The 18,886-nt window shown below is 31.0% G+C and overlaps 1 protein-coding gene across 2 annotated transcripts; it reads left to right on the forward strand.

The window, feature by feature from the left end:
- The first annotated feature begins 958 nt into the window (after window positions 1–958).
- On the forward strand, window positions 959–17,946 carry LOC139482008 (uncharacterized). 2 transcript variants are annotated; one of them, XM_071265641.1, is made up of 6 exons: window positions 959–1,061; window positions 9,457–9,784; window positions 10,437–10,502; window positions 12,667–12,753; window positions 16,811–16,939; window positions 17,620–17,946. In XM_071265641.1, the coding sequence occupies exons 2-6, from the start codon at window positions 9,512–9,514 to the stop codon at window positions 17,848–17,850; spliced, it is 786 nt and encodes a 261-aa protein (XP_071121742.1). In that variant the 5' UTR covers window positions 959–1,061; window positions 9,457–9,511; the 3' UTR covers window positions 17,851–17,946. The 2 variants fall into 2 exon arrangements, with proteins under 2 accessions (XP_071121742.1, XP_071121741.1); XM_071265640.1 differs by lacking the exon at window positions 959–1,061 and adding an exon at window positions 6,315–6,398.
- Window positions 17,947–18,886: the final 940 nt, after the last annotated feature.

The following is an 18,886-nucleotide window of genomic DNA, read 5'->3' on the forward strand; positions in this document are numbered from 1 at the left end:
CAATAAATAAACAAGACTGTACGTTCCTTTATAGATTTGCAGTTTTATTTATTTGCAGCAGATGTACAATGAAATGTGCAATGAAATCAGAAAAATCTCGTGAAAGCCTTCTGGTTCAATCTTCATAAATTTTACTTTTTACATCAGACGTATACATTGATGCGTCACAAATCGTTATTTCGCCTTAGGTTAAATTGAAGTCATAACTTATATAAGTGACACATATAGCTTTTTTTAGGGTTCTGTGTATTCACTATAAAAACAACCGGTGTGAATTATCTGAAAAACACATATGACACTGCTCCCTTTTTTTTTGCATTTTCTAAGCGTACTCTATACTTCTGGGATTTTGAAAATAATATAAATGAAATATAACCCTCACTAAATTTTGCACAGATAGTTTTGCACATTTCATAGAGCATATAGAGTGTCCTCTAAATTTCTCGTTATTTTAACACCAATAGCAATCACTCATTTCTCACTATTTCTATATTTTTCTAATAAAGAGGGCAGCAGAAAATAAAATGACTTCTATCATGTCTATCTATTATCTTTGACGTAGATAAATAGGTGCCTCAAATCATCTGTATTCACTTTCATTTCAATTACAATCTATTTTAAATGTAAATCATGTGACCGCGCATTGCTTTTAAAATTACTCAACTCTTGGTTCTAAATTTTGTTTAGTTCATTATTATCTCAAGAACTGCAAATTTGTCTGGAAATTATAAAAATGGTGTATGGTTTAAGCAAACCCGGATGAACTTAAAAGAAGTCCTGATACAAGAAAATAAAATACATGTTTTGTCAGATCTTAGATCCTTGTCAGAAAACCGTGAACAAAAAGGTTGAATAACAAAACTTATGTGTTTATGGTTAACTTCGTTGATATATATATCAAACTTTTGTTATCAATAAGTACCTTTGATGTGTATGTCAAGATGTTGCACTGAAAATCCCGAGATTACATCACAGTGATAAAAGATATGTTATCATAAAATAAAACCAACGTCAAAATTTAGTTCAATACACATAATACAAAAGAAGATTTGCATTCTCAGGTAAGATTTTTTTCAAATTTTCAAATTAAATTTAGAAAACTCTAATCGATTAATTATTATAGACTTAATCATACTAAGAATTTTTATGTAATCTCCCACGTTTATATGTTTCATTTTAACAAACATATAAACTGTACATAAGTAAAAAAATATACCTTTTTAAACTCAAAATCAATAGAAATCATGTTACTCTTCGGTTGCGAAGTGAAAGCTAGTATTTAAAGATGAATTACGGCAGGTTTTTTTTAGAAAACATTGTACAAGAACTGTAGAAAGAGCTATCGGAATATTGTCATCGGTTGTAGTTCTTGCTGTTCCACCATATAATACGAATATATGCTAAACCACCATATCTTCTTTTCATTTTTTGGGGTACAAAAGGCTCTTTTATATATTAATCAAATGTTTTAATTTTTCAGTTTATACAATTCTTTTGAATAATAGTGACGTTTTCTGAACTGTGAAGTGAAAAAAATATCTTAATTTGAAAAGTGTTTGTACCATCAGACTTTTGTCATGTTTGTTGTACAAGAGACAATGTTTTTCTCTGTATTTGATATCTTTAGTATTGCATCTACTCTTGGTAAAGCAATTAGTGGTGTTTATAAGATATCTTAGTGTGTACTTAAACATGTATCTCGTTGGTGTCAGTGTGTACTCACAACAAACCAAGTGTTTATTGATAAAGTGATGTCATTTCATCCACACATTTGTTTACAAAAGTATAATCTTATCGGTATTCTAAACGAAGACTATATGACTCTGTTGTTATAAATAGTTCAAACATTGAAATTATAGAAGAATAAAACAACAGTAAAAGTTTTGTTATACTGAAAATTCTTTAGAATGTTATTGTGTTTAACGAACTAGATAACTCTTTATAATTTTGTAAGATACTTTATTCCATGTAAATATTGTTACTGTTATATAACTTTGATATACATTATGGATGTTGAGTTGCGGTGTTGTAAAAATGATAAATGCTTGGTTCATGTGAATACTTTGTTGTTTGGATTTATTGTTGGTTTCCGTCATTTATATACTGGTCAATTATGTACAGAGAAAATAGAAAGTATTGGTCAGACGTGAAATCAAATGTAAATATAACAAAACCAGCAGATAAGAAAGTTTTATGTTTCAATTATAATGGGTTCTAGGATTGATACTAGACCAATTTGCATTTATTTGATGCTTTTTTCTTCCGAGAACGCTCACTTTCTAAAGACCTAGGTGAGAGTTTTATGTTTCAATTATAATGGGTTCTAGGATTGATACTAGACAAATTTGCATTTATTTGATGTTTTTTTCTTCCGAGAACGCTCACTTTCTAAAGACCTAGGTGAAAGCACTTGTGACATAATTTTTAAAATCAAGCAAATCATATTAACAGGTTAAAATCGTCTTGAATATGCATGTTATGTGTATAAACTCATTACCCCTTAATAGACTAACATGAACATGATGAAATTATGTCGCATGAATTATAGACTTTACATTCAGAAATTTGATAATAATATATCATGGTAACTACTAATACGAAGATGTGATATGAGTGACGATGAGACAACTCTCCATTTGTTAAACTGTATATCTTAATTTTTCAAAATATACCAAAACATAATTTGGTATAAAATCATTTTTGATTCCAGCGTCATTTTGAGCATTTCTGCTATGTCAGATTGTCTATATCTGTTATAGTTTTTAAGATGACTAACATTTACCTGCATTCTGCCCTTATCATGCTTATGGTCTATGGTCTATTTCAATGCTGAGTTGTTTGTGTGTAGAGTTTCATGTCTTTGGAGTACTGCTAAATAGTAACCAACACATTAATGGTCCGTCTGGTAAAAGAATATTCCACTCATATAGACAAATGTTTTGTGCTGATGTTTATGTAATATTTGCCACTGAAAGTTTTGCAAAATTCAAGAAAACAATGGAAAAAAAAACTGCAATCTTACTCTTAATTTCATCGGATCTCAAAATCTTAACTCTTACCAGAATTTTTACTCTATCTAACAGTATAACTCGGAAGTTTCTAAGTGTAACTCGAGCTTTGACTAGAACTCTTACTAGAATATATGTTCGAAATCAAAACTCGAACTTTAACTCAAAATTTCACTGAAAGTCGAACTTACGTTAGTGCGATTATGGAGCGTTATGTAATTACGGAAATGTTAACCAATTTTAAATTTCTTCCGAAAATGGTGTCATTAAGGGCTTTTTTTAAAAGTGCCGAGTTTGTGGATTTTAATACGACATTTCAAGTTTTATCTTCCCGGTGCAAATGGACAAGTTATGTAATTTATTCTGTTTGTAGTCTAAATGGAACATGTTACTTTTAAGCCCCGATAACCTCAATATTCCGAAGAAGAAGATTTTAAATTTGTAAATCCGGATCCGTCAATTATTTTTTAAATACGGCATGAGGCACACATTCGTTTTCCCTATACAACAAATGCAATTAAAAAATTCAAAATGACTTCAACTTTGACAATTACTTTATAATAAACTGTTACTGTATGTAATGTTAAAACGTTTCTATAGATTGATAAAATTATCCATTAATAATCGAAATACCTTGAAAAAATGTGAGTATATTTTGAAGTGAAAAGTTTAAGTCAACCCAATAGTTCCAAGCATTGCAAGAAATGCTCCTATCTTAGTAACGTCGTTCTCTGAGCCTTAGTCACAGTTCCTTCCAAAAATAGACAATAAGATAATTTCCGTTTTAGCGGATTTAAAACATCGGTGACCCCCCTTTTTTATTTATGCTTTTAAAATCTCCCCTGAAGCTGCAATTAGACAGAAGTTTCAAGGAAACAAAATTAGTAGATTTTTTTATTTCAAGAGAAATCTATAATTAATAGAAATTAAAAATGGCGGGAAATGTTCAAAGGCCCTGAAAAATAAGGAAACTGAGAAAAAATAAATGTGTATAAGGTAAAAGTTACATTTGAATATTTTAGTTATACCAGTCAAAGATCGTTTTTCAATAATTTCGTCTTCAATTAGCAACTTAAAGCGCTATTTCTATATTTCGGTAAAACGCGATTCTTGACTTTTTGATGACGTCATATCTCGAAAACAACTTCGGTGACCCCAATTTTGTTGTTGTAATAAGTATGATCTGTCTTCAAGCAAAATTTCAATGAAGTATTATTAGTAGTATCACCCTATTATACATGTACGAGCAATGATATTGTTTATAAAAACATGTTATATGGTATAACGTTTATATGTATTTCAGGTGATTGTGGCGCTAGAATACTTGACAGAGTACACAATATAACATGTATAACGTTGTTCATAAAGACACGTTATATATAATAACGTTTTTGTTAATGTCGCAGTGGCGGATCAAGGAGGGTTTCGGGGGTTGGAACCCCCTTTTTTTGGACGATCAATGCATTTGAATAGTAGCATATAGTTTGAACCCCCCCTCTTTATTCTGGGTTGGGACCCCCCCTTTTTTTAAATTGCTGGATCTGCCACTGTGTCGGCTGATTTTGACGCTATAATACTTGACAGAGTACACACTATAATGTTGCTCATTAAAATATGACATATGTAATACTAGTAACGTATATATGTATTACAGACAGTTATGGTGCTCAACACTTAGCAGAGTACAAAATATACCGTTGCACATTAAGACACGTTATATGTTATAACGTTTATGTTTGTTATGTGATTATGGCGCTTTAATACTGCAAAGTACAAGATGATTGTGGTGCTAAATTTCTTGACAGAGTACACAATATAGCGTTGTTCATAAAGACATGTTACATGCAGTCACGTTTGTTTTTATATCATGTGACTATGACGCTACAATACTTGGCAAAGTACACAATCAATACAACGTTGTTCACGTAATATGAAAAAACGTTTATGTTTATTCAAGGTGATAAGTTGACAGAAGTCACAATATAACGTTGTTCATTATGACATGTTATATGTAATAACATTTTTGCTCATTACAGAAAGTTATGTTGATTTAGTCGCAAGACCACTTGCTGATGATTTCAATGATGTTGCTGATGACAAGTCATTAGCGTGGACACCATATCCACCGCTTCAACCACTGGATCCACCAAATCCTCACTCATCATATTTTGCATAACTGATTAGAAACTTATTAGCAAAAAAATCTTCAATTACAGTATCTTTTTTTACCATGTTTACCAAAACTTATGTACGTTATATCAAGGGTAAACTGTTTTTTTTTTAATATTTTAATCTACTTACATGACGTTAGAGTATTAAAGTACCTTTCAGAAAAGAAAGATACAGCGTATTTTCAACTGTTTGAACATGTTGAAATAATATTTTTACTTCCGATTTGATGTAAAAATATACAACATTATGTCTATTTAAACAAATAGTGTATACAATTATATTTCCTCGTATTCAGGAATTGATTACATTTTTTAAAAGCGCTACGCTTACAAAAGGTAAAATTAATGTTCCTGCCGGTGTCACGGACCAATAATACATTATTCTGCATTGACATTATTTTTTTTTTCCATATTATTATGTATGCCTGTACCAAGTCTGAAATATGGCAATTGTCATCGATTCGTTTGATGTCTTTGAGCTTTTGATTTTGGCATTTGATTAGGAACTTTCCGTTTTGAATTTTCCTCTAGTTTAGATTTTCTGTTTTATTTTACTTTTCATTTCCGATAAATTGTGTTACAGCATTGAAAATACTTGAAAAATATTTCTGAAGATAATAAAGTGGAGATATTGTATGCATTGTTTTTTTTTTTTTTTTTTTTATTGTATTTCGATTATTTAGACATATTTTAAAACGAATCAAAACTTTCTCGCGATGTATATCTTAATATTTTATTACAATCATTTCTGATTTCAAGAGGCTTTTACAATACCTTTTGTACGGAAAACATAAAAACATCATTCTGCAATTTGAGCTCTTTTTAAAATTTGTATTAAAGCATAAATCCATAGTGAGAAACCATTAAAAAAATCACGACGTTCATAGATGACAACACAGAGAATATCGGTGTTTATAAAGTCTAAAAATAACCGTGCAATAACACTTTTGTATCCGCCGTTTTCAATTGACATTTGAAAATATAATTTTGATTATTCCTGGACGAATTAAATTAATCAAAATGAACATATTAATTATAAATATATCAATATTGTTTTATCAAAACCAGTAAGCTCGGTAGGATGTTCCGAGATATTGCACTGTAAAACCCCAAATTATATCAATGAGATAAAAGATTTGATATCATAAAATAAAATAAGCGTCAGTATTTATCTTTATCACAATAAAGGGGAAACATTTTATCTACAGGTAATCTACAGGTAAGAGTTGTTTCAAATTTATTTTGAGAAATTTAGATAATTTTTCTACAATCGGACTACATGCTTTAAATATTCTCTATTTTTTTCGCGAAGTATACCTATGAACTGAACGACAAAACGACTGTTACATGTTTAAGACTGATCTGAAATATACTATACGAATAAGCTATTTGAAAATTATTAACGGTTTTTTGTTCTCGTATTAGCATAGAGTACATGTACAAGTATATAACTATACATGTTTCATCTGTTAGAGGAATACTGATATATCCATTAATCGTTTTGTTTGTATTCTATGTTTTTACAAAATTTTCATTTTTTTTATTTCGTGTTATTAATTTCTTTTTGATAATAAGTGAGGATTATCTGAATTTTAAACTGAAAAAAATTAAAGAAAATGTATCATTTTTACTTTGATTTTACAAGAGACAATTAAGCTTTCTTGTAATAGTTATCTTTGATAATGTATCTTCTGTCGGTTCATCATTTAGGGTTGTTTATAAGATATAGAAGTGTGTACTTAAATTTTTATCTCTTTGGTGTCACTATGTACTCAAAATCAATATTGATAATGTTATACACAGTACATCCACACATTTGTTTACACATATTATCTATATTCTAATAGAAGATGACGTTTAACATGTTTTAAATCTTAAACGTTCATATCGCCAAATACTAAGCACTCTACATTAACCACGAAGGGGTAGAAGTTGTGGTTATCAAGTATAATTTTTTCATCTTTGAAAATCGTTATCCATGTAATCATAAAGCAAATACATATATGTGCTACTTCTGTCTTACACTTATGACTATGTAGTTTCAATTTCAACAATGATTCCAAATGCATATGATATTTTCAATATCACTTGCAGACGGGATAGAAGACACCTGTTATTTGTTTTTTAATTTAATTTTTTTAATTTTAAACTAAGTTAAAAGTATCTAATTTTTAAGTTGTTTTTTGAACCCTTTTGTACAAATGTTGTATTTTGAAATTCGATCTTTGTAAAAAAATGAAATATGTGCTACAACTCTTGATAGAAGTGTTTTCATATACATTTGAATACTCAGTGATTTTGTCGATATAAAAACGAGCATACAAACGTCCTACAAGATCAATACACACATTTGCATATTATCATGTCTTACGTCATCAGTATCATGTTATTCCTTACCCAAAATGTTTGATTACTAAAGGGACATGTATTCTATACAAAACTACATTTTTATTCAAAAATACTGCTGGTTTAATTATAATAAGTTTTGTACCATTTAAACAATATTTCTTCAATTGTTGAAAATGTGGGCTGCAGTGAAGACATGGAGGTAATGCGGTTCGGATTTTGATCACGTTTATTTTCAAAATTCACATCTCATCTAGTGACGAACATATTGCAATCACTATTGTTGAGATTTTTTCTGTTGCCACTGTAAGATCAAATTCATAAACACTGAGAGCATTGCTTTGAGTTCTTCCTTGAAATTTGTTGATGCTTTGATATATTATTCACTCACATGTCTGAATTTGTTAATTGTTTCCGTCTTTTTTGGGGGGAAATCTGAATTATTTTACCAGAAGTCAACCTATCATTCCACAAGATATCGGTGTTTTGTACGATGATTAGGTTTTGGTTATACACTGGTTCATGAAAACCAATTACACAAATTTTCAAAATAATGCAAGAATCTATAGAATTCGTCAATTTAATAACTTATCTTGTCATTCTGAAGGCATATAAAGCAGTCAACAGTTTTCATAGATATTGACATTTTGGGCATTGTGGTTTTGTTAAAGTTGTATATCTATTATAAAAGTGGTTATGTTATAAGATGATTGACAGTTATCGGCATTTTAAAGTCATTGTGACCATGTTGGTATGTTGCAGTGTAGAAAAATGCATACGTTATATGAGATACATTGTTGAACATTGAGGGCTAGATTGCAATTGGTTTAGAGAGAATTTGAAACTAAGCTTACATGGACCAAGTGGTATCAATAGCTCACAGGACATGAAGGGACAATTGACCTTAACTAGTAGAAAGTCATAATGTCTAACTTACAATATATTTCGTTACAAAACACAAAAGAAACTCAGTATCCAGATGTTTTAAAAACAGTTTATTTTTAGTGCATATACAGGAAAAACAAATAATAAAAATGTATGTGTGTCGCGTATTTCTTGATTAACAATCATCAGGAACACAGCTCATGACGAAAGTAAAAAAAAAATGTAAGTGTTTGAACTTAATTAAAAACAACACTGATTGATAAGTTATTTTCATTTTCAGCAACGAACCATCCTTGATAATTGATTAGAGAAAACAACACACATATTTATCAAACATTCATAGTTACATAGTGTGCTAGTGACCTAATACGGTATATATGGGGTCAGTAAATTCCATATGGGGTGAGTGCGAAGCTCGAATCCCCTTATGGAATTTACTGACCCTTAATATACCGTATTACGCCATTTTTTTACGAATTTATCTTGCTGACTATCTTAACGTGTAAAATGTAGACTAGTGACCTATCAAAGTGAGCAAGTTTTTATTACAGTTAGCATTAACATGATTAAGAAACTACTTCCTTTGATCCTACAAAAAATAGATGCCAACAATGACAACTTGTTAGATTTAAATGTGTTTTATGAATTTATTTCACTTTATCATCACTTTCTTCGTCTGTTGAAACCTTTAAGATTTTTTCTGAGTACTGTTTTGTTTTTCTAAAGGGACGTAACACCACTACTAAGCGTGTATGAAATAAGCCCCGCCTACTTATTACATAATATGGAATATAAAGGGAAGCAACTCCACTACTAACCGTGTATGAAATAAGCCCAGTCAACCAACTAACCTAATATTAAATATACACGGTTTCCACGAGGACGCTTTTAACCAATCATATTCCTAGACATGTATAGGAGGTAAGATAAAGTTTAATATTCAACAGCAGTTCATATTCTTTTCCCTTCATCTCTGTCGTCCAATTAGTAACCTACCTTTTATATCTACTGTTAATAGTTTCCTATTCTATTTCTCATTTTAACAGATACATGTACATGTGAAAAAACCCATTTAGTTGAAACAAAAATCAACCAGTGATCATGAATATACAGAATACAGATAACGAAGCCTCCAACGAATATCGAGTGAAGACGCTGAGGGTGTTTGGCGGAATACAGATTGGGATTGGTGTATTATGTGGCATTCTAAGTTTTGCTGGAGTTATCATTGACAGTGTAAATCTGAGTAAAAATTGTGATTACAATGATAACTCTAATTACAATTATGATGATTATTACTATCGGTGTGATTGGTATTACTATGCATCACCACTCCTTGCTTTCGATATAGTTTGTGTCATTTTTTCCGGATGGGTGAGATGTTATACTATTTAATTTGTTTTTATTATATCAAGATTTAAAAAAAAAGTACTACATTTTATCAATAAGATAAAAAAAACAAAAACACAAAGTGTACATTATAAAACACATTGAAAACTCTCCCTTCACAAACGAAAAACACACACACAACGTAAAAAAATCTATCATTCGAAATACTGAATATTAACATGAAAATGCAAAATGATGTAAAGGCTATAGGGTTTTGTATTGTGCCAGGGCTTGATACTTTAACATTTAAGAAAACAATGATTTAACGGCGGTATTTTGTAAGTACTGACTGAAAAAAATCGATAATTGCGTGCCACTAGAACATTGGAATATCATCTTTGTAAGCATGATCTTAAGAATGTGCAAACCGACGTGTCAGTCATTTTCAAAGACTATTTGAGGATTAATATTACATTTTTGTCACCGGCAAAACACAAAATAATAAATAGTATACGAATGATTGTCCTTGAAATTTTTCCCCTCAGTCATATATGTATCAGAATTTTTAAAACTTATGTCGCATTTTATAGATTGAATAATTTTTGATAGTGATTCCAATTATATTTTCCTGGTAATAAAAAAAATACACGCACTTATATTGTCATTCAGTGATCAGCTTTATCTATATCTTTTATAGTTTATACTGACAGGAACTTTTCCATTTTGCATGACCCCAAGGCGTCAAAGTCGCTGGAAATGTTTGGTAAGCACTAGTGTATATTTACAATAAACAATCAAACATAACTTAATTCAAATTAAATCAAATTTGTCTTTAAATCCCTAACAATAAACAATCAGGTAAGCACTAAAACTACCGTTAAGGATAAGGATAACTAAGCCGACAATAAGATCGAATATACATCTGTATATTCATTAATGCAATAAGCTAGACAAAGTTATAATAAAATTGAGAATGAAAATAGGGAATGTGTCAAAGAGACAACAATCCCACCATAGAGCAGAAAACATATATACTTAAATCAACATATTTTGAAAACCTTTTCAAAATCATAAAGAGTTCCTCCAACAATGACACGAAAGAGCAACACTCGTTCCATATAGTATGCTTTACAATGTATAAGCATAGCATAGAATACTTAATATTTAGTTTTTTTTTGTCACAGAAAACATGACATTGCACGATGGATGTAACATCTGCTTACCTCCTTCCTATCTGATATCATCCTCAGTGTTGATGGGGTTCGTGTTGCTCAGTCTTAAGTTGTTGGTGTTATTGTGTATCTACTGTTGCTTGTCTGTCAGTATTTGTTTATGTTTAGCCATAGTCATTGCAGTGTTTGTTTTTGACTTGTGCGTTAAAATGACTCTTTTGGTATCTTTATCTTCTCTTGAATTTCTTAGAGTGTTCTTTACAGGGTACACAGATGGCAAAGGAAAACACTACTAAAACCATGTGTCGTTATTGAGACATAAACACTTAATTGAACTTTTTTAGAAAGGAAAAAAAAACATTATTTCAGACTCCTTTTCAGGGATTACATTTAACTTTTTACACTGACAATGACTTTTTATCTATGTTCGTTTCGTTGTAGTAAATGCCTTTTAGTTATAGATATTTTGTTTAACTGTTCTGTTTCCTGTTTATATGGGTTCAAAATTTTATTTCATTTTTATTGCATTGATTGTTTTAAAGTTTAACACCTTGTTTAACTGCATTGATTGTTTTATGATGTGCTTAGAGTAATTTTAATTACTAAGTAGATAATTCACTATGTATAAATATTGTAAATGATCATAATGTGTTGTCATAGAAACGGTTTCACATACGAGGCAACATCTGCTCACCCTTCCGACACATTGGGACAAACTATATAGATTTACGAAGATGCGGTGTGATTGTCTATGAGACAATTCACCGTCCAAGTCATAATTTGTAAAAGTAGACCATATAGGTCAAATAGATATAGAAAGAGTTGGTGTGAGTGTCAATGAGACAACTCTCCAACCAAATAACAATTTATAAAAGTAAACCATTATAGGTCAATAAACGGCCTTCAACACGGAGCCTTGAATCAGACCGAACAGCAATCTATAAAGGACCCATAAAATTGGTAGTTTAAACCATTCAAACGGGCAAAATCAACGGTCTATATAAAAAAAACAAGAAAAAAATACAACAGGTTTAACGTTTTGAATAGGTACCAAACCTTCACCCTTACCTAAATCATAAGTGTATCATCACAACATAGAAAGACACACTATAAAATATTAATGAAAAGGCTGAACTCAGTTAAAACAAATATGAAAACATAAAAGAAAGGCCGTTAGTTTTTTCTCGTATGAATTATTTTACATTTGTCATTTCGGTGACTTTAATAGCTGACTATAGGCTATGTGCTTTTCTCTTCGTTGAGGGCCGTACGGAAGTTGTGTTTCCTATGTCATATGGTCTCTTGTGGTATGTCAAATGAGAAATCATGCACATCTTTTTTTATATAAACAAACAAGTGAATATACACTGAACGAAACATTCGATCTATGACATAATCAAAATCAAGAAAATAAGGGGATAGATAATAATAATTTCAGAAATCAACCATAACCTTTTTTTTTTGTTGGATTTGACTTGCAACTGTTTTTGTTTGATATGTGATTATTTTTTTGTCCATACTCCCAGTATGTAAATCTCAACTTATTGACAAACATTCGGCCATTTCTCAAATGAAACACAAGAAATATTATGTAAATATAACGTTTTCTCTATATCATTTACATCGATAGAAAACGGACAACACTTCAACAAAATGAAATATAAATGTGTGTGTGTGTGCGTTTGATTACTTGCTTCTATTTTCTTTGACGTTATATTTTACAGCACTGAAAAATATATACACTTTTTATTACAGAAAATTGCGTTCATGGTTTGTTGTATTGTTGGGGCAGCGACATTTGTACCAACAGTATTTAGTTTGGGAGTTGTCGGAGCGATTTTCGTAAGAAACATTCTATTCACCTTTTTTATTTGAGTTTTTGTGTATACGCACACACTCATAAAACAACTAAATGTATTTGTATGAATTCGCTTCCTGAACAATGTATGACACAAATTGTCTTTATTTAATGTCTATTCTGAGTTATCTTGAGAAAATTTTAAAATTAGTAAAACCAGAATTTAGGTAGTTCAAATAAAGGAGATGTATGTCAATAATACAGTAACCGTACAACCTAAATAGCCAAAACGTCATCTAGAATGAAAACAAACAGTCATTAATTGTATACATTTCATTTACCATATTGTTCAACTCTTAATGGCTGTAGAAGAATTACCGTCAATTTCTAAAGATGTGAACATTATAATGTCGTTATTATATCCGAACTTAACATCATATTAAAGCTTTTAAGAAGCAAGACATATAAATAATGCAACCAATCATCGTGTAATAAACAGACAATTAGAGATCACAGCGATTATATTCGTATCAAATGGTTATTAGGTCTTTCCACTTTTCTGTGGAAAGACCTATTGTTTTTCTTCTGATTATTTTTTTTTTTTTTTTTTTTTTCTTCCGCCTAATTTTGTTCTTGCGATAAACATTTGTTTCGCAATATGTCGCTTAGATATTTTGTATATGATATCGAACAGTTTATGCGCTTTTGAAATTTACCCTGCGTAAACGAATACTTTTCTTTGTAGGAGTTATCTCCCCAAACACTGTTTTCCTTGTTAGCGCATCTCCTTCGCAACCGTAAAAGATTATGACAAATTTATTTTACAAAATTGCTCGTTATATCCTTCGCATGATTTGTCCTATTTTGACCGAAGCGATATGACCGCTCCATATGAGAGTTATTTCCCCTTATGCATCTGATATAAGTGATATGAATTTCTATCTTATAAACCATAAGTGATAGAGACCTAGGATCTTTTGATTTGAGGTCCTTGGTCCCAAAAAATGAAAATAAGGTCAAGGTCAAAGGTCAAGGTCAAATTCTAATATTTGAATTTGGCTTATTTTAACTTATATCCAAAGACTGTATAAGATATCAACAAATTATTTTTACTAAATTGTTAGTTGCGACATGTCGTAAGATGTAAATTTTTGATTGCAAGCGTACGTTGAATGTAAAAGGGAGTTTTCTCCCCTCTTGTATTTAAAAATACGCGTTTGGTGATTTAACTCATTAACTACATATAATTAAGACCTATGGTCTTTTGATTTGAGGTCCTTGGTTTATGACCTTGAAATTGATCTCAAGGTCATATCTTAATTTGACGTTCTAGATTTTGACCTTTGCTTTTATTCTATATGTATACATGATAAAGATATACAACTTTTAGAAAAAGATATCAAACCATTTAACCTTGAAAAAAACAACCGGAAGTGACCTTTTGTAAACCGGAAGTAGCTATTTTTTGTACTTTATTAATATAAAAGTATATAGAACCAGATATTTTTGAAATCAGTGTCAAGTAAATATTCAAATATAATCGGAAGTAACATTTTTTCAAACCGGAAGTAACAAATTATCTCCCTTATTTAAAAAAAATGTATGGAAACAATATATTTTTGGAATCAGCTTACTAGGAGCTATCATTTGACGATTGAAATGACATTTTAAACTTAGTTTCACAACTTTTCATATCAAAATACATTGTTTTGATGGAAAGACCTTCAATTGTTCTCTGAACAATTGGTTTTTAATTATTATTAAGTCTTTCCACTTTTCTGTGGAAAGACTTATTGTTTTTGTTCTGATTATTATTATTATTATTATTATTATTTTTTTTTTTTTTCCGCCAACTTTTGTTCTTGCGATAAATGTTTGTTTCGCAATATGTCGCTTAGATATTTCTCATATTGTATCGTATAGTTTATGCGCTTTTAAATTTCACCCTGCTAAGCCGAACCATTTTCTTTGTAAGAGTTATCTCCCTTTTCACTGTTTATCATCAAAGCGTATCTCCTTCGTAACAAAAAAAGATAGCGACAAAATTCTTTTTACAAATTGTTCGTTACATCCTCAGTAATTTTTGGCGTATTGGGATCGAAGCGATTCGATGAAATTTTATAGGAGTTATCTACCTTTACAAAATAAATTTGTCGGTATGTTTATTTAACTCATTAACAGATAACCGTATAACCCTGGGATGTTTTTATTTGAGTCCCCTAGGTCCTAACTTAGAAAATGAGGTCAAGGTCAAAGGTCAAGGTCAAGTTCTCAATTGTGACTTTTGCTTGTTTTTGCATTTTCTCACTCACTTTGAGAGATACATATAAAAGAACAAGTGCAAAATGTCTGCTTAATTGTTATGAAGATATGCTACATTAAGTCTTATACAATTAGATGGCATCTTATAGGAGTTGTCGCCCCTGAAATGTCTTGATATGAGGTTATTTGATTATAACTTCAAGTAAGTTCATTTTAAAGACATTTGACCTGATACAAAAGGTTAAGTGACAAATGACCTTGAAAAATGGCTACCGGAAGTGACCTTGAGAAAACCGGAAGTAGCTTTTTTTGCAATTTTTTCACATAAAAGTACTCAGAATCCATATATTTTTTTATATAGATACATGAACAAATTACTGAAGACTAAAAATGACTTCCAACAAACCGGAAGTGGCCAATTATCTCCCATTCCACATAGAAAAGTATATAGAAACTATATATTTTTGCAATCAGTGTGAAAGAAGCTATCATATGAGACCAGATGTGACATTCATTTCACCGGAAGTAGCATATTATCTCCCTTATATCACTCAAAAAGATAATTAAACCATTATTTATCGCATCAGTATGAAGAAACTACCTTCTTATCCAAATTTCTGTGGTGTGGAAAGACTTTCAATTGTTCTCTGAACAATTGGTTTTTAATTATTATTATTTTTTTTTTTTTTCCGCCAACTTTTGTTCTTGCGATAAATGTTTGTTTCGCAATATGTCGCTTAGATATTTCTCATATTGTATCGTATAGTTTATGCGCTTTTAAATTTCACCCTGCTAAGCCGAACCATTTTCTTTGTAAGAGTTATCTCCCTATTCACTGTTTATCATCAAAGCGTATCTCCTTCGTAACAAAAAAAGATAGCGACAAAATTCTTTTTACAAATTGTTCGTTACATCCTCAGTAATTTTTGGCGTATTTGGATCGAAGCAATTCGATGAAATTTTATAGGAGTTATCTACCTTTACAAAATGAATTTGTCGGTATGTTTATTTAACTCATTAACAGATAACCGTATAACCCTGGGATGTTTTTATTTGAGTCCCCTAGGTCCTAACTTAGAAAATGAGGTCAAGGTCAAAGGTCAAGGTCAAGTTCCCAATTGTGACTTTTGCTTGTTTTTGCATTTTCTCACTCACTTTGAGAGATTCATATAAAAGAACAAGTGCAAAATGTCTGCTTAATTGTAATGAAGATATGCTACATTTAGTCTTATACAATTAGATGGCATCTTATAGGAGTTGTCGCCCCTGAAATGTCTTGATATGAGGTTATTTGATTATAACTTCAAGTAAGTTCATTATAAAGACATTTGACCTGATACAAAAGGTTAAGTGACAAATGACCTTGAAAAATGGCTACCGGAAGTGACCTTGAGAAAACCGGAAGTAGCTTTTTTTGCAATTTTTTCAAATAAAAGTACTCAGAATCCATATATTTTTTCATATAGATACATGAACAAAGTACTGAAGACTAAAAATGACTTCCAACAAACCGGAAGTGGCCAATTATCTCACATTCTACATACAAAAGTATATAGAAACTATATATTTTTGCAATCAGTGTGAAAGAACCTATCATATGAGACCAGATGTGACATTCATTTGACCGGAAGTAGCATATTATCTCCCTTATATCACTCAAAAAGATAATTAAACCATTATTTATCGCATCAGTATGAAGAAACTACCTTCTTATCCAAATTTCTGTGGTGTGGAAAGACTTTCAATTGTTCTCTGAACAATTGGTTTTTAATTTTGAGTGTTATTATTCTATATAATAATTCAAATATTTATAAAATAACTAATTATGTATTTATATAGCGAGCAGAATATAAAAGTGGTGCTGCAGTGTTGTCGTCTATCATTGCACTGTTGGGTTTTGTTGAATTGGTCATAGCCATAGTTGCATCGTCATTCTGCTGTTGCTGCTCATCCTTTGGTTCATCAGAGGTAAGTAATTTATTCCAATACTGTAATCCGGGAAATTTTCGCGTCGTCTTTATTTCTCAATTTCCCAACAAAATCTACATTCGCGCCGTTTTGAATTGACGATGTCCCGGTCGTGTTCTCTATAAGTTTTGTTTTATGAATCATTTGGAAATATTCGTGGTCGTTTAATTGTCGCGTTTCAACTCTTACCCCGAAAATTTCCCTGCATGCCGCGAAAATTTCCCTGTTTAAAGTAACACCTCATTTAAAAATATCTCGGGCGGGATTTTCACGCTGTGTTACAGGTTCATCGCTGACCTTTGTCTGTTTCTTTTAACTCTTTGGTCGGGTTGTTTTCTCTTGACCACATTGCCCATTGTCATTTTCAATGTTATCCTCGCTTTGAATAGATTTACAGCCTGTATTTATGTACATGTGCTACATGTACATTGCGATAATTACGATAATTTGTTAATAAACATTAAGTAGAACAATTTAATATTGTTTTATTCCCACCCCCCCTTTAGATAAACTCAGTTTTCAGGGGATCAATACTGTATCAGCTGATTATCCGAAAGAAAATGCTAAACACAATTAGTTGCTTTTTAAGGTATAAGAAAGTGTTTTATATGTGTCAACATAATGCAAATTGTTGATACTATAGTTAAACTAATGTCTGCTTTTTTCTGTTCTGTTTACAGAGAACATTCGTGTACATCACTGCCGGACCGCAAACAAATGTACTTGGAATGCCAAATACCCAAATTATTCAGACTGTACCCGGACAGAACGTATCTGCCGCGCATACTGGTGTTTATCCTGCAGGAATGATGACGCAACAATATCCTGTTTCTACACCTCAGTTTACAGCTGCTGCTCCAGGTCAAGGAGTCAATAATCAATCACCACCACCACCACCTTACAAGATATAACTGTATACTAGGATATTTATTCAGCATTTGCTTTCTGGAACTCTTATCAGTTTTTATTGTTTTCCTTCTAGTATCAAAATTAAAACATATGGCTTTATAAATCACTGAACACTGCGTATTCCATTTTAAAACAACTTTAACAGCCTGTAATTCAGTAGTAGTCGATTGTTGCTGTGTTGCAGATTTTTTTGTACACAAATTGGGCCGTTAGTTTTCTCATTCGAATTGTGTTCATTTGTCATTTTGGGAACTTTTATATCAGACTATATAGTATGGATTTTGCGCACTGTCAAAGGTCATACGGAGACCTATAGTTAATTTGTCTGTGTCATTTGGTCTCTTGTGGAGAGTTGTATCATTGGGAATCATATCAAGTCTTTTTTCTGTGTCATTTGGTCTCTTGTGGAGAATTGTCTCACTGGGAATCAAACCAAGTCTTCTTTTTTAATGAAAAAGACAGCATACCAATGAACCCCCAATTATGTAAAGAAATTACACCATATGAAAATGCTCCTCGGATATTTTTGTTGTTTTAGTTTTTGGCATAGTTTTTATTTAATTTCTGTTTAATATCACAAATATTTAATAAGACCTGATAATAGACCAAACCCGGCAACAACGACAAAATGAATATTGTTTCAAAACCTCTTCCCATAAAATGGTTCTCTCATTGCCAATGTTCCAATAACAACAAACATTGTCGATGTTTTAATGGGTGGAAACATTTATACCCGTTCGAAGAATTTCTTATCAAAACAAGAAGGTACTATCATCCCAAACTAATTTGAATGTTTGAACCACTAGATTTGTAACGGCGTGTTACAAATTTCGAGAATGGTTTTTGAAAATATGACATTAAAATTCAAATTTGAAATGGCAGCTGTAAAGTGTAATATTTGCTCTATTTGTTTTACATTTGTTTCTACTTACTAGTGTTTTATACTTTAAATTACTTAATTAGTTAGTGCAATTTAAACAATTCGTCAAATTAAATATTTCAATTGAAACTAAGTCCAAGTATTGGACTATTGATAAG

Source organism: Mytilus edulis, chromosome 7 (assembly GCF_963676685.1).
Source record: "Mytilus edulis chromosome 7, xbMytEdul2.2, whole genome shotgun sequence".
Lineage (NCBI taxonomy): Eukaryota > Metazoa > Mollusca > Bivalvia > Mytilida > Mytilidae > Mytilus > Mytilus edulis.

What these genes read in the sequence shown, in the direction of transcription:
- LOC139482008 (XM_071265641.1), top strand. Translation starts at nt 9,512, where the DNA reads ATGAATATACAGAATACAGATAACGAAGCCTCCAACGAATATCGAGTG. An exon ending in GTGTCATTTTTTCCGGATGG is followed by an intron (nt 9,785 to 10,436) that starts GTGAGATGTTAT and finishes TATCTTTTATAG; the next exon opens with TTTATACTGACAGGAACTTT. An exon ending in AAAGTCGCTGGAAATGTTTG is followed by an intron (nt 10,503 to 12,666) that starts GTAAGCACTAGT and finishes TTTTTATTACAG; the next exon opens with AAAATTGCGTTCATGGTTTG.